This window comes from Eleutherodactylus coqui, chromosome 1 (assembly GCF_035609145.1).
Source record: "Eleutherodactylus coqui strain aEleCoq1 chromosome 1, aEleCoq1.hap1, whole genome shotgun sequence".
Taxonomy (NCBI): domain Eukaryota; kingdom Metazoa; phylum Chordata; class Amphibia; order Anura; family Eleutherodactylidae; genus Eleutherodactylus; species Eleutherodactylus coqui.
Genome location: NC_089837.1, coordinates 530,398,587 through 530,425,123, shown reverse-complemented (window position 1 = coordinate 530,425,123; position 26,537 = coordinate 530,398,587). Strand labels below are relative to the sequence as shown.

General features: G+C 45.5%; 1 protein-coding gene across 1 annotated transcript; it reads left to right on the top strand.

Annotated features, from left to right (window-relative positions):
- Positions 1-454: 454 nt before the first annotated feature.
- On the top strand, positions 455-18,496 carry LOC136590954 (zinc finger protein 665-like). Its single transcript, XM_066588445.1, has 9 exons — positions 455-536; positions 6,302-6,455; positions 6,566-6,733; positions 6,815-6,938; positions 7,059-7,132; positions 7,973-8,083; positions 8,193-8,360; positions 8,442-8,565; positions 16,574-18,496. Exons 2-9 carry the CDS (start codon positions 6,348-6,350, stop codon positions 18,103-18,105), a joined length of 2,409 nt encoding a protein of 802 aa, XP_066444542.1. The 5' UTR covers positions 455-536; positions 6,302-6,347; the 3' UTR covers positions 18,106-18,496.
- Positions 18,497-26,537: the final 8,041 nt, after the last annotated feature.

Below are 26,537 nucleotides of genomic sequence, written 5' to 3'. Positions count from 1 at the left end.
AGATGGAGCAGCACCCGTTCTCTGTGCCTGTGTCCTGCTGTGAATTCACGGTGGGGACACTAGCAGTCAGAGCGGAGAGGAATACAGCTGTATTCCTCTATTAGCGGCCCCGCCGGCGTCCTCCATCAGCGGCCCCGGCGGCGCCCTCCATCAGCGGCATCGGCGGCGTCCTCCATCAGCGGCCCCGCTGTGTCATGTCCCGCCCCACTCCACCCACATATTCTATAGTAGCTATTATAAAGTATGCAAAGCCGATCGTTCAGAACCGTCACTCAGACTGTCATCTCAGCGATCCTCTGTCAGCGTAAGAAGTCCAGGAGACCAACAGCAAACAACACAGCCCCTCCTGGCTCCTCCCACACAGCAGTCACATGGGTGTGATATCACCACAGGCCCGCCTGGCTCCTCCCACAAGCAGTCACATGACTAGTCACATGGGTGTGATGTCACCGCAGGTCCTGCAGCCACTAAGACGATCCTGTTACCTTTGGAGAGCAGAGACCTCTGGAGCGGCTGCGGAGGAGGTGGGGGAGCAGGTAGGAGAGGGTTAACTACACAGGGAGAGCAGCGCAGAGTCCCTGCAAACAAACCAAAATAACCAAAAACAATAACTTCTAAACCCAAAATATCCGTTATTTTCCGCTTCCTGCCTGTCGCTCCAAGCAGCAGAAAACTCCTCTCCGCCCGCTGACGCCTCGCTGTGTAACCGCTGCCAGAGCGGAGGAGAAACGCCGGCGGGAATGGCAGCAGCCTGCGGGGCTCAGCGCTTCGGCAGTCCGGCACACGGCGTCATGTGCTCAGGGAGGGGGGGGGGCCATACGGCACCATGTGATCAGTGGTTGGGGGAACCATCTGGCGTCGTGTGATCAGTGGTGTGGGGGGACAAACACGGCGTCATGTGATCAGTGGGGGGGGGCAAACACGGCGTCATGTGATCAGTGGGGGGCGGGCAAACACGGCGTCATGTGATCAGTGGGGGGGGGGGGGCAAACACGGCGTCATGTGATCCCAGGAAATATGTCAGTGGAAAGTGGGCACAGGTACGCCCATGACAGGGGGGGGGGCAGATGTACCACAATGTCCAGTTGGTGAACGCTGCAGGGACCCGTTAGCTGGCCATCTGCACCCATCTCTACAGGAAGCCCTCCCCAACCACAGTGCCATCTTACAGCAGGACAGTGCTACGTGGCACGTGGCACCGATCATCGGGATGGGGGGGGGGGGTTGGAGGAAAAACGAATACACACTGAACATGTCTGGGCTGTGAGATCTGATCCCACTTATCCCCAAAATGTGCCGCGATGGGCAGAGCTGCTGCTGCAGGAGTGGGCGAGTATGGAGGATGTTCACCCCCCTTGTGGAATCTGTTCCCCAACGCCTGAAGGCCATGATCGCCCAATTAGGAGACCCCACTCGTCATCCTGTAGGGGGTCCTAATGCAGCGACCGCAGACTTTGTGTCCTTAGATGCTGTGGTTGTTGTTGACCGTGGAATCTAAGGAGTTTATCGGTCAGATCGGAGTCGGCCCGACCGCGGCGTTAGCTGGACGTAATAGTGGACACCCGCTTCGGGTGGTGAAGGTGCGTCTTCTGCATCGGCTCCACCCACAAAATGTAAAAACTTGACATACACTTGTTGTTTTGAAGGAAGGGGTTAATATGGGAGGGTCACATGGGGTAATGGACGCAGAGGGCACCCTGTGACTGGCAGGGAGGCGAGTGACACTCTGCCAGAACCAGCAATGCCCTGAAATCTCTGGCCATTGGCTGATACTGAGGATGGAGCCTCTGGACCTCATTGTTCTGTGGAGGGGGAGGAAGAGGACCTCTGTGGGCCAGGTACAGGGGGGCAGGAATCAATACTAAAGGGGCCCAGAGATGCCCGTAGCGACTGAGGCTTTATGAGGGCCCGGATACATTATAGCGGAGCGGTCAGCTGGATGTTCTGCAGCTTTTTGCTTTAACGGACCCCAGCACAAAACGGGCGGGATGGAAGCGAGAGAAGAGACTCTGATGAGCGGGTAAACATTGGTGGCCAACAGAGGCCAAAATATAAAATTATGAATATTCATGCTCCTTCCCCCCTTGTCACCTCGCTTACCGTTTGTGCACCTTCCCCCCTTGTCACCTCGCTTACCGTTTGTGCACCTTCCCCCCTTGTCACCTCGCTTACCGCTTGTGCACCTTCCCCCCTTGTCACCTCGCTTACCGTTTGTGCACCTTCCCCCCTTGTCACCTCGCTTACCGTTTGTGCACCTTCCCCCCTTGTCACCTCGCTTACCGTTTGTGCACCTTCCCCCCTTGTCACCTCGCTTACCGTTTGTGCACCTTCCCCCCCTTGTCACCTCGCTTACCATTTGTGCACCTTCCCCCCCTTGTCACCTCGCTTACCGTTTGTGCACCTTCCCCCCCTTGTCACCTCGCTTACCGTTTGTGCACCTTCCCCCCTCGTCACCTCGCTTACCGTTTGTGCACCTTCCCCCCTCGTCACCTGGCTTACCGTTTGTGCACCTTCCCGCCCTTGTCACCTCGCTTACCGTTTGTGCACCTTCCACCCTTGTCACCTCGCTTACCGTTTGTGCACCTTCCACCCTTGTCACCTCGCTTACCGTTTGTGCACCTTCCACCCTTGTCACCTCGCTTACCGTTTGTGCTCCTTGCCCCCTTGTCACCTCGCTTACCGTTTGTGCTCCTTGCCCCCTTGTCACCTCGCTTACCGTTTGTGCTCCTTGCCCCCTTGTCACCTCGCTTACCGTTTGTGCTCCTTGCCCCCTTGTCACCTCGCTTACCGTTTGTGCTCCTTGCCCCCTTGTCACCTCGCTTACCGTTTGTGCACCTTCCCCCCCTTGTCACCTCGCTTACCGTTTGTGCACCTTCCCCCCCCTTGTCACCTCGCTTACCGTTTGTGCACCTTCCCCCCTTGTCACCTCGCTTACCGTTTGTGCACCTTCCCCCCTTGTCACCTCGCTAACCGTTTGTGCACCTTCCCCCCTTGTCACCTCGCTTACAGTTTGTGCACCTTCCCCCCTCGTCACCTTGCATACCGTTTGTGCACCTTCCCCCCTCGTCACCTTGCATACCGTTTGTGCACCTTCCCCCCTCGTCACCTCGCTTACCGTTTGTGCACCTTCCCCCCTCGTCACCTCGCTTACCGTTTGTGCACCTTCCCCCCTCGTCACCTCGCTTACCGTTTGTGCACCTTCCCCCCTCGTCACCTCGCTTACCGTTTGTGCACCTTCCCCCCTCGTCACCTCGCTTACCGTTTGTGCACCTTCCCCCCTCGTTACCTCGCTTACCGTTTGTGCACCTTCCCCCCTTGTCACCTCGCTTACCGTTTGTGCTCCTTCCCCCTTGTCACCTCGCTGACCGTTTGTGCTCCTTGCCCCCTTGTCACCTCGCTGACCGTTTGTGCTCCTTGCCCCCTTGTCACCTCGCTGACCGTTTGTGCACCTTCCCCCCTCGTCACCTCGCTTACCGTTTGTGCACCTTCCCCCCTTGTTACCTCGCTTACCGTTTGTGCTCCTTCCCCCTTGTCACCTCGCTTACCGTTTGTGCTCCTTGCCCCCTTGTCACCTCGCTTACCGTTTGTGCTCCTTGCCCCCTTGTCACCTCGCTTACCGTTTGTGCTCCTTGCCCCCTTGTCACCCCGCTGACCGTTTGTGCTCCTTGCCCCCTTGTCACCTCGCTTACCGTTTGTGCTCCTTGCCCCCTTGTCACCCCGCTGACCGTTTGTGCTCCTTGCCCCCTTGTCACCTCGCTGACCGTTTGTGCTCCTTGCCCCCTTGTCACCTCGCTGACCGTTTGTGCTCCTTGCCCCCTTGTCACCTCGCTAACCGTTTGTGCTCCTTGCCCCCTTGTCACCTCGCTGACCGTTTGTGCTCCTTGCCCCCTTGTCACCTCGCTGACTGTTCACAAGCAGCTCATTTACCTAATGAACTGGCAGATCTGGAAACCGGAGCCAAACACTAAAGGTGCATTTACACCACAAAGAGGATCATTCAAAAGATGGCTTTTGAGCGATCATTTTGCATAACCTACTACTTGGTACTAATGCCTATTAGTGTCAATTAGTAGTGTGTGAGCTGCCTAGAGCTGCATTCAGTGAACAGACCACCCACTGTTCCCTGATTACATTCCCTTTGTTCTGAGAGCTGAGAACAGTTAATACAATATTATCAGCTGTTATCAGCACTCCCAGGCAGTGGTCCTGCTTATTAGCTGTTCTGTTGAATGATGGTTTTCAACGGTTGTTCGGCAGAAAACTGAAAGATGGCCTTTGAGAGATAATCATTGTCTAAATGGGACTTTATGACCCATTTACATGCAAGGATAATCTTTCAAACGATTGGAAGATTACTGTTTGTTTTGCATAAACACAGAAGAAGAGTTTTCTAAAAAAAAAAAAAAGTCTTAATAAAGTCTTTACTAGAGACTTTATTAAAAAGTTATCAAACGGACAGACCAAAACATATATTGCCAAACTGAGACTAGGGGATTGATTTATGATGAGGGTCAGTTAACCCCTTTGTCCCCAAGGTAAAACAACCCTCTTATTCAGTGGCCGTATTCCCGGCAGACAGTATGCATAAAGCCACTTATGTATTCCATAAGGGGGATCACACTTTTCCGCTGACAATTAGGTACGGTCCTCAGAACGGGGAGACTGGACCGTATTATATTCCTCTACAAGTCCCCTTTATTAAGAGATTATTACTCAGGGATTCAGGATAGTGAGCTCTAGAGGAGAATTCGCACCCCTTTATTAGGATTCTTGACCCCTCTTTATGATCACAAATAGGGCAGTGGGTGCAGCGTGTTAGCCTTTCACATTCATGTGATTCATGAAGCAAAGAGTGTTGTTGAACGTGACAACAGGTCCCCCTCCTTAGTATCACACATTAGAAGAGGCGCGGAAGGGGTTAAAGGTATAGGTAGGACCGCTGAAGTGGATGCAGACCCAATTAGTAGGTCAGCTTGAGTCCTTATACCCCTAATTAAGAGTGCCATACATCTAGTGATTCTCACTTGTCATGTCTGGCACACAGCCAAGGGGTTCCCATTCCCCCCGTATCAAGGTATAATAGAACGTCGGCACACTGATGGAGGAACCGACTTCTAAAGCTCCATGAATAGTATTCCCCTTCTTAGAAATGAGATCAGCTACATCCAGGAGACCCCAAAATCACTAATAAGTCTCTGGTTCCAATGGTGTACCAGAGGGCAGAAGAAGGGGTTAAATTGAAAAGGGAGAGTGGTTGATCCACCAGGCACATATATGGACCTATTGCAGTCAAGTATTAGTTGCCTCCTTGGGCCAGAGATTGTGTCTCCTAATATTAATACAGTACTAATCCACAAGGGCTAGCACATCAAGGGTTAACAATCCCCGCGTGTGCAGGAAGACGGCACGCTACTAATAGGCGGTTCCTGTGGATTCCCCACCTAGCATTCCCTTCCTTGCTCAAAACATTTCAGAGCGCATGCTCTTTTGACTAGATGATAGTCCCTGCTGCCTGTCACGGCACTCGTCACCGCGATACAAGACTGTCTGTGTCGGCAGAGGGAAGAACACAGCGTACGGTCTGAACAATGGATTTTGAGCTTACCTAAAAATCATTGTTCAGACGAAAAGTGCGTGATGCATACACACACCGATTATTGATCAAAAGCCATCATTTAATGAGTTTTGAATGATAATCGTTGCGTGTAAATGGGTCTTAAAGTGGCCACACATATTAAACAACAGTCAGTGGGCTCAACAGATTTATGTCAGTCTCCCATCGGGCAGATAAGGATCAGACAGTGGATTTCTCCTGCATTAGCCTTGGGTTCCTGGGAGATAAGTCACCACCGGATGTCTCTGCAGAGGACGGAGATGTCTGCCAGCGGCTTACTGCCATTAGATGTCACACACGAAGGCTCGGCCGACAGACTGGGGAGAACTACCTGCCGAGTTGTCAAAGATTAACGTTGTGTCCCTCCTGATGGAGAAATGTTACTTCCAGTATCTGTTACTCAGATGCCTCCGGCTGACCGATGCTGGAGGGTTAGAGTCCTCTGTGCCCTCCTATGGAGCCGTCTACAGCCGGAGGACCTGTTGACCAGTGGGGAGACCCCAACCCACTGCAGGACCGACAGCGGCCGCGACTTTATAAACTGACCAATCAGCAATCTGGTGTATAAGTCCCCTCCATTATACACTATGAGTCGTCCTATAATAACCAGTCAGGGAGTCCCCGTACTTCATGTAAGATGTTCCTCCAGATGTGATTCTGCTCTCAGTCCTCCTTGTCTTCCCTCAGGCTCCTCAGGTACAGCACTCACCACTATAGTTGTCCTGAGACCACGATGGTCCTTCTCATCAATGACCCTCCGAGGATGGAGAAGGACAGAAGCCACAAGGCTTCCAGGATATTAGAGCTCACCCTGGAGATCATCTCCTTAATAACCGGAGAGGTGAGAGTTTCCCATGAGTCCCTCTTATCTCAATTACTACAGCAGGTAATGACTGGGAAGGTGAAGGGTTCTTAGACTCTATTTAGTGATCAGTGTCTCTCTATACACAGGATTACACAGTAGTGAAGAAGTTGTCTGGTCAGTCTGTGGCCCCCCGTGTGTCAGGAGGACGGAGCCAGACCCCAAGCCCCATCACCGAGCCTCCACCTCACTCATTGATACATGAGCAGAAGCTTATAGAACTTACCACCAGGATGACCGAGCTGCTGACCGGAGAGGTGAGCACTGCCAGGAATGTGGGGCATTATACAATAACACCAAGGGAGGGTCCGGGTGATGACTGTATATCGTGTTGTCAGGTTCCTATAAGGTGTCAGGACGTCACTGTCTGTTTCTCCATGGAGGAGTGGGAGTATGTAGAAGGACACAAGGATCTCTACAAGGACGTCATAATGGAGGACCACCTGCCCCTAACATCACTTGGTAAGAGGAGACCTTCCTGATTATAGAGGAGACATCAGGTTTGAGGGTCACCTAGACTCCCCCATCATCTGATCATCACATATAGACAATGTATTCAGTCACTGTATATATTTCCTATAGATGGATGCAGTCAGAGAAATCCACCAGAGAGATGTCCCAGTCCTCCATATTCCCAAGACCCACCGGATCATCAGGTAGATGGAGCTGAGATTCCTGCAGACCCTCTATAGATGGATAGAAGCTTTATAGTAAACCTCTCGGCTTTATTACTGCAGCATCCTGGCAGGTATTCTGTAAGGTGACTGAGATTTTCCGGTCAGAAGCCGGGGACTTGTGAAAACAACAACTAGAAATTTACTGAACCTTTCTCAGGAGGTTACCGCCAATCTTACCTCATCAGCAGCAAGTAATCGCAGTACTTGTAAAGCCCACAGGCCCTTCAGTGTGTGTATCTTCACAAGCCAAGGGAGCCTTTCTGTCTGTAGGCCAGCAGCTTAATCCCAGTGACTTACTTTAGGTGGTCCCAGATTTTCTCCCGTGGCTTACACTAGCCTGGACCCCCTCACAAGAGCACTTGTACCTTATCCAAGTCTTGAGGTTCAGTCCGGGCATACCTTAGTCCTGATAGATAGAGGCCTGGGCCCGTGTGTGTCAATCTGTGATGGCAACAATCCTGCAGCTTCAGGTGCTGTACGATACACGGAGGAGCCGGGGCTGATAGACTCCTTTATATCCTGCTGAACTGTCATCCCCGACCCAGACAGGACTGCAGGGTTTTATATCACCTCCCTTCCTAGAATCTTCCAGCATCTTCTTGCTCAACCCCTCCTATGGCATAGATAATGAGGGCTGAGCTAACACAGAGGAGCTGACTGACAAAAGGGTGCTTCCATGTTTCTACGTCAAAGGTACAGACATATAAACAAATACAATCCGTGTATAAGTGACACAGCCTCCCATAAATGTTAGCATTACACAGTAGAGCCGGGTTACTGCAGTACATTACAGCTTCATGGGGGTGTTTGTTTTTATAGATGAAGGTCCTTCTCGTCAATGACCCTCCGAGGATGGAGAAGGACAGAAGCCACAAGGCTTCCAGGATATTAGAGCTCACCCTGGAGATCATCTCCTTGATAACCGGAGAGGTGAGAGTTTCACACGAGTCCCTCTTATCTCTATTACTACAGCAGGTGATGACTGGAAGATGAAGGGTTCTTAGACTCCATGTAGTGATCAGTGTCTCTCCTTACACAGGATTACACAGTAGTGAAGAAGTCGTGTGGTGAGTGTGTGGCCCCCCGTGTGTCAGGAGGACGGAGCCGGACCCCGAGCCCCATCACCGAGCCTCCACCTCACTCACTGATACATGAGCAGAAGCTTCTAGAACTTACCACCAGGATGACCGAGCTGCTGACCGGAGAGGTGAGCGCTGCCGGGAATGTGGGGCATTATACAATAACGCCAAGGCAGGGTCTAGGTGATGACGGTATATTGTGTTGTCAGGTTCCGATAAGGTGTCAGGACATCACTGTCTATTTCTCCATGGAGGAGTGGGAGTATGTAGAAGGACACAAGGATCTGTACAAGGACGCCATGATGGAAGACCATCGGCCCCTCACATCACCGGGTAAGGGGAGACCTCCCTGATTATAGAGGAGATATCAGGTATGAGGGTCACCTAGACTCCCCCATCATCTGATCATCACATATAGACAATGTACAATGATGCCAAAATAGACTTTCCCGTGTGAACTTACAGTTTAATATGCAGGGTCTCATTCTCTGATGTGTCCCTCCTGTTGGAGGTCTTTGAGTTCTTCTTTCAATCTCTATCCCGTGTTCACATCCATGCGGTGATCTTTTTATTCCCATATGTGGAGCTTATTATGATGTCAGTGATCACCATGTTCTTCTATCCTCTTGCAGAGATCACGGTTGCGATCTTGGTAGGTAAAACATATATGTGCATTTAGAGAGTTAGACTTTAACATGACCGCTTGTGATGACTCCAGAGCTTCCACTCTGTGGCCGATCTGACTGACATCTGGCTTTATATCAGATAGGTCTTTTGAAGACTATATCTAGTGCCTTAGTAATAACTCTAGAGGAACGAGCCTCAAAACATTCCTCTGCTTCACTCTTTTGATCTGAACCAGCTTTGAAGTAAGCGATACATTAGATCCTCTACCTAAGGTGGTGTTGCCCCTTTTTATGACCTACTGTCTCTTCGGGTTCTGTTCAAGTCTTGCAGAACACGGCAGTTCCAAGATTTCTCTCCTCTGATTTTAAACATGTGGATGAATGCAGGTGGCTCAGCTAAATCCTAAGTGTGAAATTAGCCAAATAGCATTTTTATATGCACACCCCAGAGAGGAAAAAAAAAACTTATACTTCAGATCATCATATAAAAAAAATGAAGGGCTGTACCCCTAATATGTCTGGGGAGCCCTCTACAATAAATATAGAAACTGTGTTGGGTTAAATTATAAATATCCTCTAGCTGGAAACTGATTACATGTCTTTCACGCAAAGATTCATATTCCCTAAACGTTGGGAGTAGTCCTATATGCAGATTGTATATATGTTACAGGAGGAGAGAAGGGAGAGGGGGACATGATGGAAAGCTTTATATATGTTATAGGAGGAGAGAAAGGAGAGGGGGGCATGATGGAAACCTTTATATATGTTATAGGAGGAGTGAAGGGAGAGGAGGACATGATGGAAACCTTTATATATGTTACAGGAGGAGAGAAGGGAGAGGAGGACATGATGGAAACCTTTATATATGTTACAGGAAGGGAGAAGGGAGAGGCGGACATGATGGAAACCTTTATATATGTTACAGGAGGAGAGAAGGGAGAGGAGGACATGATGGAAACCTTTATATATGTTACAGGAGGAGAGAAGGGAGAGGAGGACATGATGGAAACCTTTATATATGTTACAGGAAGGGAGAAGGGAGAGGCGGACATGATGGAAACCTTTATATATGTTACAGGAGGAGAGAAGGGAGAGGAGGACATGATGGAGACCTTTATATATGTTATAGGAGAAGAGGGGGACATGATGGAAACCTTTATATATGTTACAGGAGGAGAGAAGGAAGAGGGGGACATGATGGAAACCTTTATATATGTTACAGGAGGAGTGAAGGGAGAGGAGGACATGATGGAAACCTTTATACATGTTACAGGAGGAGAGAAGAGAGAGGGGCGACATGATGGAAACCTTTATATATGTTACAGGAGGAGAGAAGGGAGAGGAGGACATGATGGAGACCTTTATATATGTTACAGGAGGAGAGAAGGGAGAGGAGGACATGATGGAAACCTTTATATATGTTACAGGAGGAGAGACGGGAGAGGAGGACATGATGGAAACCTTTATATATGTTACAGGAGGAGTGAAGGGAGAGGAGGACATGATGGAAACCTTTATATATGTTACAGGAGGAGTGAAGGGAGAGGAGGACATGATGGAAACCTTTATATATGTTACAGGGGGAGAGAAGGGAGTGGAGGGACATGATGGAAACCTTTATATATGTTACAGGAGGAGAGAAGGGAGAGGAGGACATGATGGAAACCTTTATACATGTTACAGGAGGAGAGAAGAGAGAGGGGCGACATGATGGAAACCTTTATATATGTTACAGGAGGAGAGACGGGAGAGGAGGACATGATGGAAACCTTTATATATGTTACAGGAGGAGAAAAGGGAGAGGAGGACATGATGGAAACCATTATATATGTTACAGGAGGAGTGAAGGGAGAGGAGGACATGATGGAAACCATTATATATGTTACAGGAGGAGTGAAGGGAGAGGAGGACATGATGGAAACCTTTATATATGTTACAGGAGGAGAGACGGGAGAAGAGAACATGATGGAAACCTTTATATATGTTACAGGAGGAGAGAAGGGAGAGGAGGACATGATGGAAACCTTTATATATGTTACAGGGGGAGTGAATGGAGAGGAGGACATGATGGATACCTTTATATATGTTACAGGGGGAGTGAAGGGAGAGGAGGACATGATGGAAACCTTTATATATGTTACAGGAGGAGAGAAGGGAGAGGAGGACATGATGGAAACCTTTATACATGTTACAGGAGGAGAGAAGAGAGAGAGGCGACATGATGGAAACCTTTATATATGTTACAGGAGGAGAGACGGGAGAGGAGGACATGATGGAAACCTTTATATATGTTACAGGAGGAGAGAAGGGAGAGGAGGACATGATGGAAACCTTTATATATGTTACAGGAGGAGAGAAGGGAGAGGAGGACATGATGGAAACCATTATATATGTTACAGGAGGAGTGAAGGGAGAGGAGGACATGATGGAAACCTTTATATATGTTACAGGAGGACAGAGGGGAGAGGAGGACATGATGGAAACCTTTATATATGTTACAGGGGGAGTGAAGGGAGAGGAGGACATGATGGAAACCTTTATATATGTTACAGGAGGAGAGACGGGAGAGGAGGACATGATGGAAACCTTTATATATGTTACAGGGGGAGTGAAGGGAGAGGAGGACATGATGGAAAGCTTTATATATGTTACAGGAGGAGTGAAGGGAGAGGAGGACATGATGGAAACCTTTATATATGTTACAGGGGGAGTGAAGGGAGAGGAGGACATGATTGATACCTTTATATATGTTACAGGAGGAGAGAAGGGAGAGGAGGACATGATGGAAACCTTTATACATGTTACAGGAGGAGAGAAGGGAGAGGAGGACATGATGGAAACCTTTATACATGTTACAGGAGGAGAGAAGAGAGAGGGGCGACATGATGGAAACCTTTATATATGTTACAGGAGGAGAGAAGGGAGAGGAGGACATGATGGAAACTATTATATATGTTACAGGAGGAGTGAAGGGAGAGGAGGACATGATGGAAACCTTTATATATGTTACAGGAGGAGAGAAGGGAGAGGAGGACATGATGGAAGCCTTTATATATGTTACCGGAGGAGAGAAGGGAGAGGGGGACATGACGGAAATCTTTATATATGTTATAGGAGCAGAGAAGGGAGAGGGGGACATGATGGAAACCTTTATATATGTTACAGGAGGAGAGACGGGAGAAGAGAACATGATGGAAACCTTTATATATGTTACAGGAGGAGAGAAGGGAGAGGAGGACATGATGGAAACCTTTATATATGTTACAGGAGGAGAGAAGGGAGAGGAGGACATGATGGAAACCATTATATATGTTACAGGAGGAGAGAAGGGAGAGGAGGACATGATGGAAACCATTATATATGTTACAGGAGGAGTGAAGGGAGAGGAGGACATGATGGAAACCTTTACATATGTTACAGGAGGAGAGACGGGAGAGGAGGACATGATGGAAACCTTTATATATGTTACAGGAGGAGAGAAGGGAGAGGAGGACATGATGGAAACCTTTATATATGTTACAGGAGGAGAGACGGGAGAGGAGGACATGATGGAAACCTTTATATATGTTACAGGAGGAGAGACAGGAGAGGAGGACATGATGGAAACCTTTATATATGTTACAGGGGGAGTGAAGGGAGAGGAGGACATGATGGAAAGCTTTATATATGTTACAGGAGGAGTGAAGGGAGAGGAGGACATGATGGAAACCTTTATATATGTTACAGGGGAAGTGAAGGGAGAGGAGGACATGATTGATACCTTTATATATGTTACAGGGGGAGTGAAGGGAGAGGAGGACATGATGGAAACCTTTATATATGTTACAGGAGGAGAGAAGGGAGAGGAGGACATGATGGAAACCTTTATATATGTTACAGGAGGAGAGAAGGGAGAGGAGGACATGATGGAAACCTTTATATATGTTACAGGAGGAGAGAAGGGAGAGGAGGACATGATGGAAACCTTTATACATGTTACAGGAGGAGAGAAGAGAGGAGGACATGATGGAAACCTTTATATATGTTACAGGAGGAGAGAAGGGAGAGGAGGACATGATGGAAACCTTTATACATGTTACAGGAGGAGAGAAGAGAGAGGGACGACATGATGGAAACCTTTATATATGTTACAGGAGGAGAGAAGGGAGAGGAGGACATGATGGAAACTATTATATATGTTACAGGAGGAGTGAAGGGAGAGGAGGACATGATGGAAACCTTTATATATGTTACAGGAGGAGAGAAGGGAGAGGAGGACATGATGGAAGCCTTTATATATGTTACCGGAGGAGAGAAGGGAGAGGGGGACATGACGGAAATCTTTATATATGTTATAGGAGCAGAGACGGGAGAGGGGGACATGATGGAAACCTTTATATATGTTACAGGAGGAGAGAAGGGAGAGGAGGACATGCTGGAAACCTTTATATATTTACAGGAGGAGAGAAGGGAGGGGAGGGACATGATGGAAACCTTTATATATTTACAGGAGAAGAGAAGGGAGAGGGGGACATGATGGAAACCTTTATATATGTTACAGGAGGAGAGAAGGGAGAGGGGGACACGATGGAAACATTTATATATGTTACAGGAGGAAAGAAGGGAGAGGAGGACATGATGGAAACCTTTATATATGTTACAGGAGGAGAGAAGGGAGAGGAAGATATGACGGAAACCTTTATAGATGTTACAGGAGGAGAGAAGGGAGAGGAGGACATGATGGAAACCTTTATATATGTTACAGGAGGAGAGAAGGGAGAGGGGGACATGATGGAAACCTTTATATATGTTACAGGAGGAGAGAAGGGAGAGGAAGATATGACGGAAACCTTTATATATGTTACAGGAGGAGAGAAGCGAGAGGAGGACATGATGGAAACCATTATATATGTTACAGGAGGAGAGAAGGGAAAGGAGGACATAATGGAAACCTTTATATATGTTACAGGAGGAGAGAAGGGAGAGGAAGATATGACGGAAACCTTTATATATGTTACAGGAGGAGAGAAGCGAGAGGAGGACATGATGGAAACCTTTATACATGTTACAGGAGGAGAGAAGAGAGAGGAGGACATGATGGAAACTTTTATATATGTTACAGGAGGAGAGAAGGGAGAGGAGGACATGATGGAAACCTTTATATATGTTACAGGAGGAGAGAAGGGAGAGGAGGACATGATGGAAACCTTTATACATGTTACAGGAGGAGAGAAGAGAGAGGAGGACATGATGGAAACCTTTATATATGTTACAGGAGGAGAGAAGGGAGAGGAGGACATGATGGAAACCATTATATATGTTACAGGAGGAGTGAAGGGAGAGGGAGACACGATGGAAACATTTATATATGTTACAGGAGGAGAGAAGGGAGAGGGGGACATGATGGAAATCTTTATATATGTTACAGGAGGAGAGAAGGGAGAGGAAGATATGACGGAAACCTTTATAGATGTTACAGGAGGAGAGAAGGGAAAGGAGGACATGATGGAAACCTTTATATATTTACAGGAGAAGAGAAGGGAGAGGGGGACATGATGGAAACCTTTATATATGTTACAGGAGGAGAGAAGGGAGAGGGGGACACGATGGAAACATTTATATATGTTACAGGAGGAGAGAAGGGAGAGGGGGACATGATGGAAACCTTTATATATGTTACAGGAGGAGAGAAGGGAGAGGAAGATATGATGGAAACCTTTATATATGTTAAAGCAGGAATGAAGAGAAAGGAAGGACATGATGGAAACCTTTATATATGTTACAGGAGAAGAGAAGGGCGAGGGGGGGACATGATGGAAACTGTTATATATATTACAGGAGGAGAGGAGGGACATGATGGAAACCTTTCTATATGTTACGGGAAGGGAGAGGAGGACATGATGGAAACCTTTATATATGTTACAGGAGGAGAGAAGGGAGAGGGGGACACGATGGAAACATTTATATATGTTACAGGAGGAGAGAAGGGAGAGGGGGACATGATGGAAACCTTTATATATGTTACAGGAGGAGACAAGGGAGAGGAGGACATGATGGAAACCTTTATATATGTTACAGGAGGAGAGAAGAGAGACGAATACATGATGGAAACCTTTATATATGTTACAGGAGGAGAGAAGAGAGACGAGGACATGATGGAAACCTTTATATATGTTACCGGAGGAGAGAAGGGAGAGGAGGACATAATGGAAGCCTTTATACATGTTACAGGAGGAGAGAAGGGAGAGGAGGACATAATGGAAGCCTTTATACATGTTACAGGAGGAGAGAAGGGAGAGGAGGACATAATGGAAGCCTTTATACATGTTACAGGAGGAGAGAAGGGAGAGGAGGACATGATGGAAACCATTATATATGTTATAGGAGGACAGAAGGGAGAGGAGGACATGATGGAAACCTTTATATAATACAGGAGGAGACAAGGGAGAGGGGGACATGATGGAAGCCTTTATGGAGGAGAGAAGGAACTTTTATATATGTAACAGGAGGAGAGGAGAACATGATGGAAACCATTATATATATTACAGGAGGAGAGAAGGGAGAGGAGGACATGATAGAAACCTTTATATATGTTACAGGAGGAGAGAAGGGAGAGGAGGGACATGATGGAAACCTTTATATATGTTACAGGAGGAGAGAAAGGAGAGGAGGACACGATGGAAACCTTTATATATGTTACAGGAGGAGTGAAGGGAGAGGGGGACATAATGGAAGCCTTCAAATATGTTACAAGATGGGAGAAGGGAGAGGAGGATATGATGGAAACCTTTATATGTTACAGGAGGAGAGAAGGGAGAGGAGGACATAATGGGAACTTTTATATATGTAACAGGAGGAGAGGAGAACATGATGGAAACCATTATATATGTTACAGGAGGAGAGGAGGACATGGATACCTTTTTATATATGTTACAGGAGGAGAGAAGGGAGAGGAGGACATGATAGAAACCTTTATATATGTTACAGGAGGAGAGAAGGGAGAGGAGGACCTGATGGAAACCTTTATATATGTTACAGGAGGAGAGAAGGGAGAGGAGGACATGATGGAAACCTTTACATATGTTACAGGAGGGGAGGAAATTATAGAAACCTCTTATATATATATATATATATATATATATATATATATATATATATATATATATATATTTTACAGGAGGGGAAGAGGGAGAGGAAGACATGATGGAAACCTTTATATATGTTATAGGAGAAGAGAAGGGAGAGGAGGACATGATGGAAACCTTTATATATGTTACAGGAGGAGAGGAGGACATGATGGAAACCAGTATATATGTTACAGGAGAAGTGAAGGAAGAGGTGGGACATGATGGAAACCAGTGGGTCACAGTTAGTATTTAGGTGCTAGAATAATTTCTGATGACAACATCCCTTTAATTTTTGAAGTGAAGGAGTTCTGCTTCTACAGACTTGGTTTGGCCTAATTAGCACAACTACAGCAAAGTTTAATCAAAGTACGTGACAAATTTTATATATTTTTTTAAATTTTAATTCACTTTGGTAGATTTATGTCTCAATAGCTGATTGCATATCATTATTATTACTTTGCTTCATCTGATGCTTTTGTGTGTAACTACAACAAATAGCCGACTGGATTGTGATCAGTGCTGGTTTTTGTGAGTCTTCTGACGAATTGGATGGATTTTTCACCTAGAAATGATAAAATATTATTTTGTTTCCAATTTCTTTTTCTGCAGGTGAAGACAGGAGGGGCGGCTCGCAGGAACATCGGTTAGCTCTCCATTATGAAGTAAATGATCAATCAAGGAGTGGCAACAAAAGCGCTGGACATAAACTCAGGAGAATCTCTGCAAGGCCTGAACATCGAAAGCATTCTAATGAAATATCTATTCTTTCCAAACACAAGGAAATTCACAGAAATGAAAGGTCATTACCATGTTCAGAATGTGGGAAGTGTTTTAATAGGAGATCACAGCTTGTTCAGCATCAGAGAAGTCACACAGGAGAGAAGCCATTTCCATGTCCTGAATGTGGGAAATCTTTTACCTACAAATCAAGTCTTATTGATCATCAGAGAATTCACACAGGAGAAAAGCCATTTTCATGTCCTAAGTGTGAGAAAACTTTTACCTACAAATCATCTCTTGCTTTACATCAGAGATTTCACACCGGGAAGAAGCTACTTTCATGCTCAGAATGTGAGAAATGTTTTACTTGTAATTCAGCTCTTGCTGTACATCAGAGAATTCACACAGGAGAGAAGCCATTTTCATGCTCAGAATGTGAGAAATGTTTTAACTGTAAATCAGCTCTTGATGCACATCAGAGAATTCACACAGCAAAGAAGCCATTTTCATGTCCTGAATGTAAGAAACTTTTTACTTACAAATCAGCTCTTGCAGTACATCAGAGAATCCACACAGGGAAGAAACTACTTTCATGCTCAGAATGTGATAAATATTTTACCTGTAAATCAGCTCTTGATGTACATCAGAGAATTCACACAGAGAGGAAGTCACTTTCATGTTCTGAATGTGGGAAATGTTATTCATCTAAACGGGATCTTGATAGACATCATAGAATTCACACAGGAGAAAAGGTATTGTCATGTTCTGAATGTGGGAGGTATTGTATCTCTAGAGAGGCTCTTGAGAAACATCAGAGAACCCACACAGGGGAGAAGCCATTTGCATGTTCAGAATGTGGGAAATGTTATAAATCTAAAAATGATCTTGAGAGACATCAGAGAATTCACACAGGAGAAAAGGTATTGTCATGTCCTGAATGTGGGAGGTATTGTAGCTCTAAAGAGGTTCTTGAGAAACATCAGAGAACCCACACAGGGGAGAAGCCATTTTCATGTTCAGAATGTGGGAGATGTTTTACCCAGAAATCGCATCTTGTGGAACATCAGAAAGGTCACACAGGAGTGAAGCCATTTTCATGTTCAGAATGTGGCAAATGTTTTGGTAGGAAATCAAGTCTTAGAAAACATCAGAGAAGTCACACAGGGGTGAAGCCATTTTCATGTCCTGAATGTGGCAAATGTTTTATCCAGATCTCCATTCTTACAGAACATCTGAGAACCCACACAGGAGAAAAGCCATTTTCATGTCCTGAATGTGGGAAATGTTATATAGCTAATCGTGATCTTGAGAGACATCAAAGAACCCACACAGGGGAGAAGCCGTTTTCATGTTTAGAATGTGGGAAATGCTATACGCGTAAAGATAATCTTGAGAGACATAAGAGAATCAGAAAACATTGATGAAGCTAAGGGCAAAATGTGCACATTGGGGTGCATGATTTTCTTTGTGACCTATGTGTGACCCAAGGTGATGGATTTCCCTTGGATTGATGCTGCATTTCCTTTACATCCTGTTTTTAAATGCTTTTATTATATTTCTAATTCTCAATAAACAATCTTTTAGAGAATTTTCTGCAGTGTATGGGACTGCCATTTTTTGGATGGGACTGTAGTTGTCTACATATAGGATTGACAAGGCAACTGTTAGGTGGATTCACAATTGGCTAAGTGATCGTACTCAGAGTGGTCAAAGAAGTCTATGGGAGCTACCAGCATATCTCGGCAAAAGATGGGGCAAGACCTCTCTCTTCATGCGCCGTATAAAATCGGTCATCGTTTTCGGTCGCTGTTGTGCTATTTTTTTCCAGATCTATTTTTTTTTTTATAGGTAAGTTCCATAGAAGGGGAGGCACTGGTGTGAGAAACTTGCTGCTTTATTGTTTAAATATTGTGCATATTCACAGAAAAACAAGGACCGGTTTCAACTCTGTCAAGAGCAAGGCTCTTGTCAAAGTTGAAACCGGTCCTTGTTTTTCTGTGAATATGCACAATTTTTAAACAATAAAGCAGCAAGTTTCTCACCCCAGTGCCTCCCCTTCTATGGAACTTACTTGTGAAAGAAAGCCAAAGTGACTGCAAGGCTGTACAAGCACTTGGAGACACACCTGCTGCATGGAACCAGGAGCTAGAAGCCGTCTAAGGTGGGATAAAAATCTTTTTTTCTAAACATTATTTTTTAATGTGCCTAAAAAGTTGCTCATTTGAATGAATATATTGAAATCCAGTGCTTCAGATGGTCCCATTTTTGGACGCAGCTAAATTAGCTGCATATATACGGTCGTGTGAATAAGGCCTAACACTGGAGGAGAAAGAGGATTCCAAAAGATCTAGGCAAGCTTGAAAAGTGGGTGGCGACTAACAAATCCAACACCAGCCCGATAAAAGTAGCACCTAATAGTCCTCTGAGACCACACACCCAGCTGAAAGATGAGCCGAACTCTGACAAGATGGAACAGGACCCGTCATCTGCAAAGACTGTCATAAGAGAGGATATGTTGAAAGAAACTGCGGGCAGTTAAACGGACAGCCCCTGAGGTCAAGGAACACCCTTCAGAGGCTATTTCAAAGAAAAATAGTAACGTTTATCTGGGCACATAAACGCCCCAGAATATCCAAATCCATAATGTATCTGCATAAGAGCTTTGGGGGTCTCTCCGTCCCATGTACTCTTAAGTATTATAAAGCAGACACGGTCGCCATAGGCACGATCGCCATAGGGCAGGCGCAATGGCCGTAAGCCCTGGAGATATGCAGTCAGCCAGACAATAAAGTGGAGGAGCAGATTGTTCAATGCAGGCTAATATGCAGTCACCCACTCAACCCAGCCCAGATTGGACAATCTGCTCCTCCACTTTATTGTCTGGCTGACTGCATATCTCCAGGGCTTACGGCCATTGTGCCTGCCTTATGACGATCGTGCCTATGGCGACCGTGTCTGCTTTGCAGACCTTCAGGTATTGTATTTTTGGCCTTTTCTGTGAATAATGTCTTTGTTTTTTCCCTCACCTCTGTGATTTTAAGTATTATAAAGCGGCCCGCTTGGCACAGATTCCACCCATCTATGCTGGCTCCCAGGCCCCACAGTGGACCTACATTGAGGCAACGCAATTCTCTGCTTGTAACTGGCCGTTCCTACTCTGGAATAAGCTACCCTTTCCGCCTAATTTTAGAAGCATAGCGCCATTTTCATTTTTCCCTATTTTGTTGTGGGGACAGGTTAGGTTCAGATTGTCCCCCCAGTAATATCCCATCCGCTCTCACCCCACTGCTGTATAACCCGGCCTTTTCACCTGGCTTAGATGCTGCACACTTTATGTGGTGGCAAACAGATAAGCTTACTTCTTTATATGATTTTCTCATACATGGTAAATTTGATCTCGTTATCATCCTTTAATAGCCAATATAAACCGCCGCCGGGAGGTGGAGGGTGGAGAACAATGCAGGTCTTCCATTTTTGGTCCTCTATTATGCCATCATTGACAAAAGTAGAGATAAACCGCATGGAAGCCATATGTAAATTTTGCCCCATATATCCAGGCACCTTATCTCATGTGTATAATATCCTGAATCGGACGTTCAAGGATTCCAAGCTTCCCTTCATGCTTCAATGGGAGTCAGACTTACACTCCTCACTGACATTAGAGCGTTGGCATCACTGCTGTGAGACTATGAGCAAAAACAGCTGGCAAGTCTCCCTGACTGAGACATCCTTAGAGATGCTGCACAGATCTTATCTCGTTCCCATGAGGCTTCATGCTATTTACCCAGAGGTCTCCATTTTATGTTTCAGTAGCTGTGATGATGAGGGCTCACACCACCATATTTGGTGGACCTGCTCAATTGCACAGACTTACTGGAAAAGAGTCTCTCACCTCATAGCCTCTGTTACTGGGAAGAGTCCTGGACTCAACCCTCTTGTCTTATTACTAGGAGACAAACCTGCGGGTATGCGCAATGCCCCCTTTAAACTTCTGCAGTACATTATAATGGCAGCACGTATTTTGATAGCACAACAGTGGCGAAAACCAACACTCCCATTTGAGCCACTTATATCTCGCATGAACAAAATTCTTTTAAATGCTGTACCTCAGGATAACAGGACACGGGAGCCTTGGATCGCTTATGTCAATGTTCAAGCCTACATTATTTTGTGAGACTCTAATAGGGAGAATTAATTAATAAATCAGCCGGAGATGAAGGGTAATATACAAGCTGAACTGGACCTACTCAACTTAAACTTCCCAGACAGAGGAGACCCTTTGATATATCCCTTCCTGTATAATATATAGGGTTATTTTTAATATTCCCTGCGTACAATTTATACTTTCTTTATTGCTTGCTCGCTTTTTTTCAATGTTAAAATGTTGATGAATCTCTGTACTCCATTGAAAACTGCCTGCTCCCCCTGCATGGGGTCTCTGCGGCAGAGTGTTGGCATCTTACTAGTTAAATCTCAATAAATTCTTTTGAAACATACATATGTGGGACCGTGTCCTGAAGTGACTGTCTGTTTTAATGGCATACCACTTCTAGCCTTGATAGATACCGGGTCACAGGTCGCCACGATAAGAAGAGCTGTATTTGAGCGGTACTGGAATACTAAAACCCTGATACAACCGCCAGAACGAGTTTTAGATGTCAATGCCACCAATGGACAAGTTCTACCCTTGGTAGGATACTGGGAGGCAACTATACTCGCAGGAGAAGCACGGCAGGGGATTATCGTTATCGATGTAGAAGAAAAGAAACGCCCCGCTGTGATTCTGGGCATGAGCAAATTATGAAATTGTTACGATGAGCTGCAGGAGGTTCTCCAGAAGTCAATGCCATCCACTTCCCAAGCTCTGCAGAGTCCTGCAGAGAGCCATAAAAGCCCTATCCGTTCAACAGTGGTTTACTAACGTGAAAGGACAAGTCGGCCATTCACACACAAGCGACATGAGACCCCTTACTCTGCAACCGGGAACCGAAACCTTAATCTGGTGCCAAGCCAGACCAGGCCTTCAAGGAAAGATGATCAAGCCCTTATAGAACCAATTCAGCTAGAGGATCATATTTTCTTCATGGCGGATAGAAGTGTAGTGACTGTCTCAGCTGGAAGAATACCCGTTCGCATACTAAATACAGGAGAGTCCCCAGTTCAAAAAGCATTATCCAGTGGCGCAAAATTCACTTCTACACGTAGAATATGTTCTTACCCAATCTAGTGTGGAAAAACAATAAGCCAAACAATATCAACAGAGATCACCTTCTGAACTCCACACCCCCTGGGGGTCAGATTTACAGGTTGGCGATGATGATACTCCTACTCAAAAGGTCAAAGGAATAGTGCAAGTACCTCAAATTTCTTTACGCCTTCAGTAAGTTTCCATTAGACTTCAGGAGAGCCAAGGATGTATGCCATACCATACCAACTGATCGTCATTCTTCGATAAAAGAAAGATGCCAGCCAATTCCACCAGCCCCAGCCATATATCAACCAATTAAAAAATTAATAAAGGAAATGAAAGAGACTAAAGTGATAGAAGAGAGTCCTAGTCCATGGGCAGCACCCATCGTGTTAGTTAAAAGACGGAAGCATTCAGATTCTGTGTAGACTACTGAAAGTTTAATCTTATTACACACAAGGATGTTTATCCTCTACGTAGAATCAGAGTCCTTGGCAGCCTTAGGCTCTGCCACATATTTCTCCACTTTGGACTTAACAAGTGGTTACTGGCAAGTGCCAATGGCTAAACATGGACAGAGAGAAAACAGCCTTCACTACACCTATGGGACTTTTTGAGTTCAATAACATGCCCTTCGGACTTTCTAATGCTCCTGGCACGTTTCACGCCTCGTGGAAAGATGCTTCTTTATTCGGATGATGTCAAAGTTTACTACAAAACCTACAAAGAACATTTGCAACACCCGACGCAAGTGTTTGAACGGATTGAAAATTTAAAGCTTCAAACTGCCACCTACTCAAAATCCAAGTGCGCTATTTATGTATTTATAGTGAGCTCTAAGGGCATTAGACCTGACCCTGAAAAGATAGACATTGTACGAAATTGGCCAACACCCAAAACTATAAAGGACATGAGAAGCTTCCTCGGATTCACGAAATACTACAGCCGGTTTATCCCAAATTTTGCAAGAATAGCAGAGCCCCTACAGGAATTGATTAAGGGATCCTCCAAAGAAAAGATGAAAAGAACCATTTATGTTAATTAGGAACCAGAACAGGAAGATGCATTTCAGCTACTAAAGAGTAAACTCATTTCCCTAGAGGGATTAGGAGTAGTCTTGATCCAAGTACAAGATGGCAAAAAGTCATTTCCTTTGCAAGTCGATCACTCAGAGGAGCAGAGAGAAAAGCTGGAATTTCTTAGCCATTGTGTGGGCCCTCACTGAATAATTTAGGGACTATCTAACTGCTTCTTCTTTTGTGGCTTACACCGATGATAACCCCTTGGCTCACTTGAATTCTGTCCAATTTCACCATTAAATATAGATCAGACAAGAAAAATGGAAATGCTGATGCCTTCTCCAGATTGCCCACAGCTACAGATTCTTCTCCAGAAGAAGATAAATGGGAAGAAATTGAAATGCTCAATTTCTGCACCACTAATGTCCAACAAAATGCCATCTGAGTCCACCACCAATCGAGCCGTTGAAGCAGTTCAAACAGATAGCAGAACAATGGGAGAGACCCAGAAATTCCTGGTAAATGGTACCCCTCACTCAAGGATCAAAGAGGAAAGACTGATCCTGAATGCCATAGATTGTTCCTCGGTATGCGAAGCCGCTTTTTACAAATAACCATCTGTTGTATCCACAATCGACCCTATGACAGGAAATGGAGTGCACCAGATCCTAATCCCTAAAAGAGATGCACACTTTAGGCCTCCTTCCCACAGGTGACAAAATCACGTTTCTACAATGCTACAAATCGCATGTATGTGAAGCCCATGTTTTTCTATGAGTTAATTCACACATGCGATATTTTGTAGCATGCAACATCCGGATACAAAAACTTCGCGGGTCCGGCGATATGCACGCGACTCGTGAGCTTTTGTAGTCCGTGTTTCCCTATGGAGCCTTCCTCTCTGTTGCATCGCATGAAAACGTAATTTTTGTGCAGTGCGATGCAACTTTGACAGTAGAAAAACCTACTGTCAAAGCCCTAATCGAAACCCTAGCTCTATGGAAAAAAACAAAAAACAATATACATCACCTTAGAAGTGCTGTCCAACACTGCTGCAGCTTCTCCCCAGATCCCCAATCACAGCCAATCATCAAGTGCTGGCTCTGATTGGCTAAGCATCAGCCAGTTCTTTCAGGAGGCGGGGATTTTTCAATTCTCGGGCAGAAGAGATGAAAAGACCAGGGCCGGGACCAGAAGGAAGTTAGAGCGAAGCCCCGGACAGTGTTTCTAAGGTGATGTATACTTTTATTCTTTCTTCCTGCAGTAAAAGCTTATTTTTGGGGTAGGGCTTATATTTTAACCCATCCCCCCCCCCCCTCCCCTGAAAATCCTTGCATGTGGTGCTACAAAGTTTTGCGACTTTGTAGCGCCACATGTGACTTTGCAAGGCTACTCATGGTATCGCCGCGAGAAGACGCAGCAATATTGCACGGACCAATGATGCAATATTGCTGTGATTTTCTCATGGCAATGCGTCGCCCGTGTGGGGGAGGCCTAATTCTAACAATATCGTGATCAGTCTGGATATTTTGGAGTGCAGAATGTACTATCCACAAAAGGTGCGACTGCATAGGAATAAGACATGATATAGAAACATGGTGCCTAGAATGTAAACGTGCGCAAAAGGTAGATTATACTTACAGAATCGGGTTTTTAGGGTGTCTCCACGACAGACCCCATTCATTCTACCCCGAAGAAAAGAAAATATATTTTTTTTTTATTTGTTTTTATACCGATTTAAATAGTTAATTTAGTTGAGGTTCCTACCCTGGAGGTTTCGTTACAAATCACTGAGGAAGGTGGGAAAGGGCAATGATTTAACCCTCTGTGTGTTCCAGTCCCATCCGGAGGAGGCGATCTCAGATGTGCTGTCATGGAGACACCCTAAGAACCCGATTTGGTAAGTATAATCTACCTATCCACAACAGCACACCTGAGACATACCAACCCAATTGTTAGGGTGGGACCACAGCCGAAAGTCAGATCCTCATCCACCGGGACATCTAATCTATAATGTTTGGTAAATGTGTGTACTTCCTTCTAAACTGCTGCTCTACAAATCTGTTCTACTGATGCGGATGCTCCCTCCACCAAGGATGTGGACGCGGCCCTCGTTGAGCGAGCTCGAAGATCTTTCGGGGATGTCTTATCTATCGCAGCGTAGGCTTCTGTGATCGCTCGTTTAATCCACCTAGCTACGGAGTTTTTCGCTGCTTTCTTCCCTTTATTTGGGAAAAAAATTGGACAAACAGATTGCCTTGTCTGCATTGGCTTGTGGCGTTGATATATTGGAGTGCTGCCCTCCTGACATCTAGGCAGTGGAATTCCTTCTCATTTTTAGGGTTACCACAAAACAAGGGGATGACTATATCCTGAGGTCTATGGAAGGAGGATACAACTTTTGGAAGTAAGAATGGATCTAGTTTGAAAATTATGTCACTCTGTTAAATGGGTAACGGGTGGACAGGGCCTGTAGCTCGCTTATTCTCCTCACTGAGGTAATGGCCACTAACAATATGGGTTTTAGGGTTAGATTTCTAATGCAGATTGTACCTATGTGTTCAAACGGAGGTCTGGACAAACCCCTAAGGATCCAATTTAAGTTCCATTGGGGTACTATTCTACTAATCCTAGGCTTCAGCCTGTCCACTACCCTAAGTTATCTTGCTATCCAGGGGTTTTCTGAAAGTCTAGAGTCAAAGAAGGCACTGAGTGCCGCTATCTGGACCTTCAGGGTGTTTGGAGAGAGATTCTTGTCCAGACCCCCTTGAAGGAACTCCAGGATCTTGGGGATGTTGGGAGAGGAAAAACTGTTTTCCCTTTTCCCACACCAAGCTACCATTTTTTCCAGCTCCTTTGGTAAATTTTGTCTGTTGACTCCTTCCTACTGAGTAGTAACGTGCTCACTACCTCTGAGGAGAAACCTCGTCCTAGTAACAGGGATTTTCCAAAATCCAAGCTGATAGATGAAGGCATGCCAGGTTGGGGTGCTTTAGAGGACCCTGAGTTAGGAGCTCTGGATGTACTGGCAGTGGGACTGGAACCTGCCAACTTAGACTTTTTAGAAGCCCGAACCAGAGCTATTAACCCCTTTGTGACAGAGCCAAATGTTTTTTCGCCACATGTTGGACTTCATTTAGGTGGTAAAAATAGACCAATAGAATTTAGGCATATTTATTGAAAACGTCAAAATTGGGAAGATTTTGGAAAATTTATTTTTTTCACGTTTTCAATTGCGATATATCAAATATGTGAGACATGCTGTACAAATTTTTAAAAAGATGTATATTTACATCTGTTTACTTTATTCTGGATGCACCTTTGAAGAGCTTTTGTTTTTTTTAACCATTTAGGAGACGTGCAAATTTAACATTATCAACATTTTGAGGAACATTGTGTTTTCCTACACCAAGCCAAGATTGTAAAGGCTCATGGGTGTCAGAATGATAGATACCCCCTCAAATGAGCTAATTTTAAAAACTACACCCCTTAGTGTACTCACTGAGGGGGGGGGAGTATTTTGACCCCACAGTTTATATTAGGAATTAACGCAATTTAGATAAGAAAAAATAAAATATCATGTTTTTGCAAATATGTCATTTTAAAGGCTGTTTTTTTTCTATAGCGCACATGAAAATGAGGATTT

What these genes read in the sequence shown, in the direction of transcription:
- LOC136590954 (XM_066588445.1), top strand. Translation starts at nt 6,348, where the DNA reads ATGGTCCTTCTCATCAATGACCCTCCGAGGATGGAGAAGGACAGAAGC. An exon ending in AAGACCCACCGGATCATCAG is followed by an intron (nt 7,133 to 7,972) that starts GTAGATGGAGCT and finishes TTGTTTTTATAG; the next exon opens with ATGAAGGTCCTTCTCGTCAA. An exon ending in TCGGCCCCTCACATCACCGG is followed by an intron (nt 8,566 to 16,573) that starts GTAAGGGGAGAC and finishes CTTTTTCTGCAG; the next exon opens with GTGAAGACAGGAGGGGCGGC.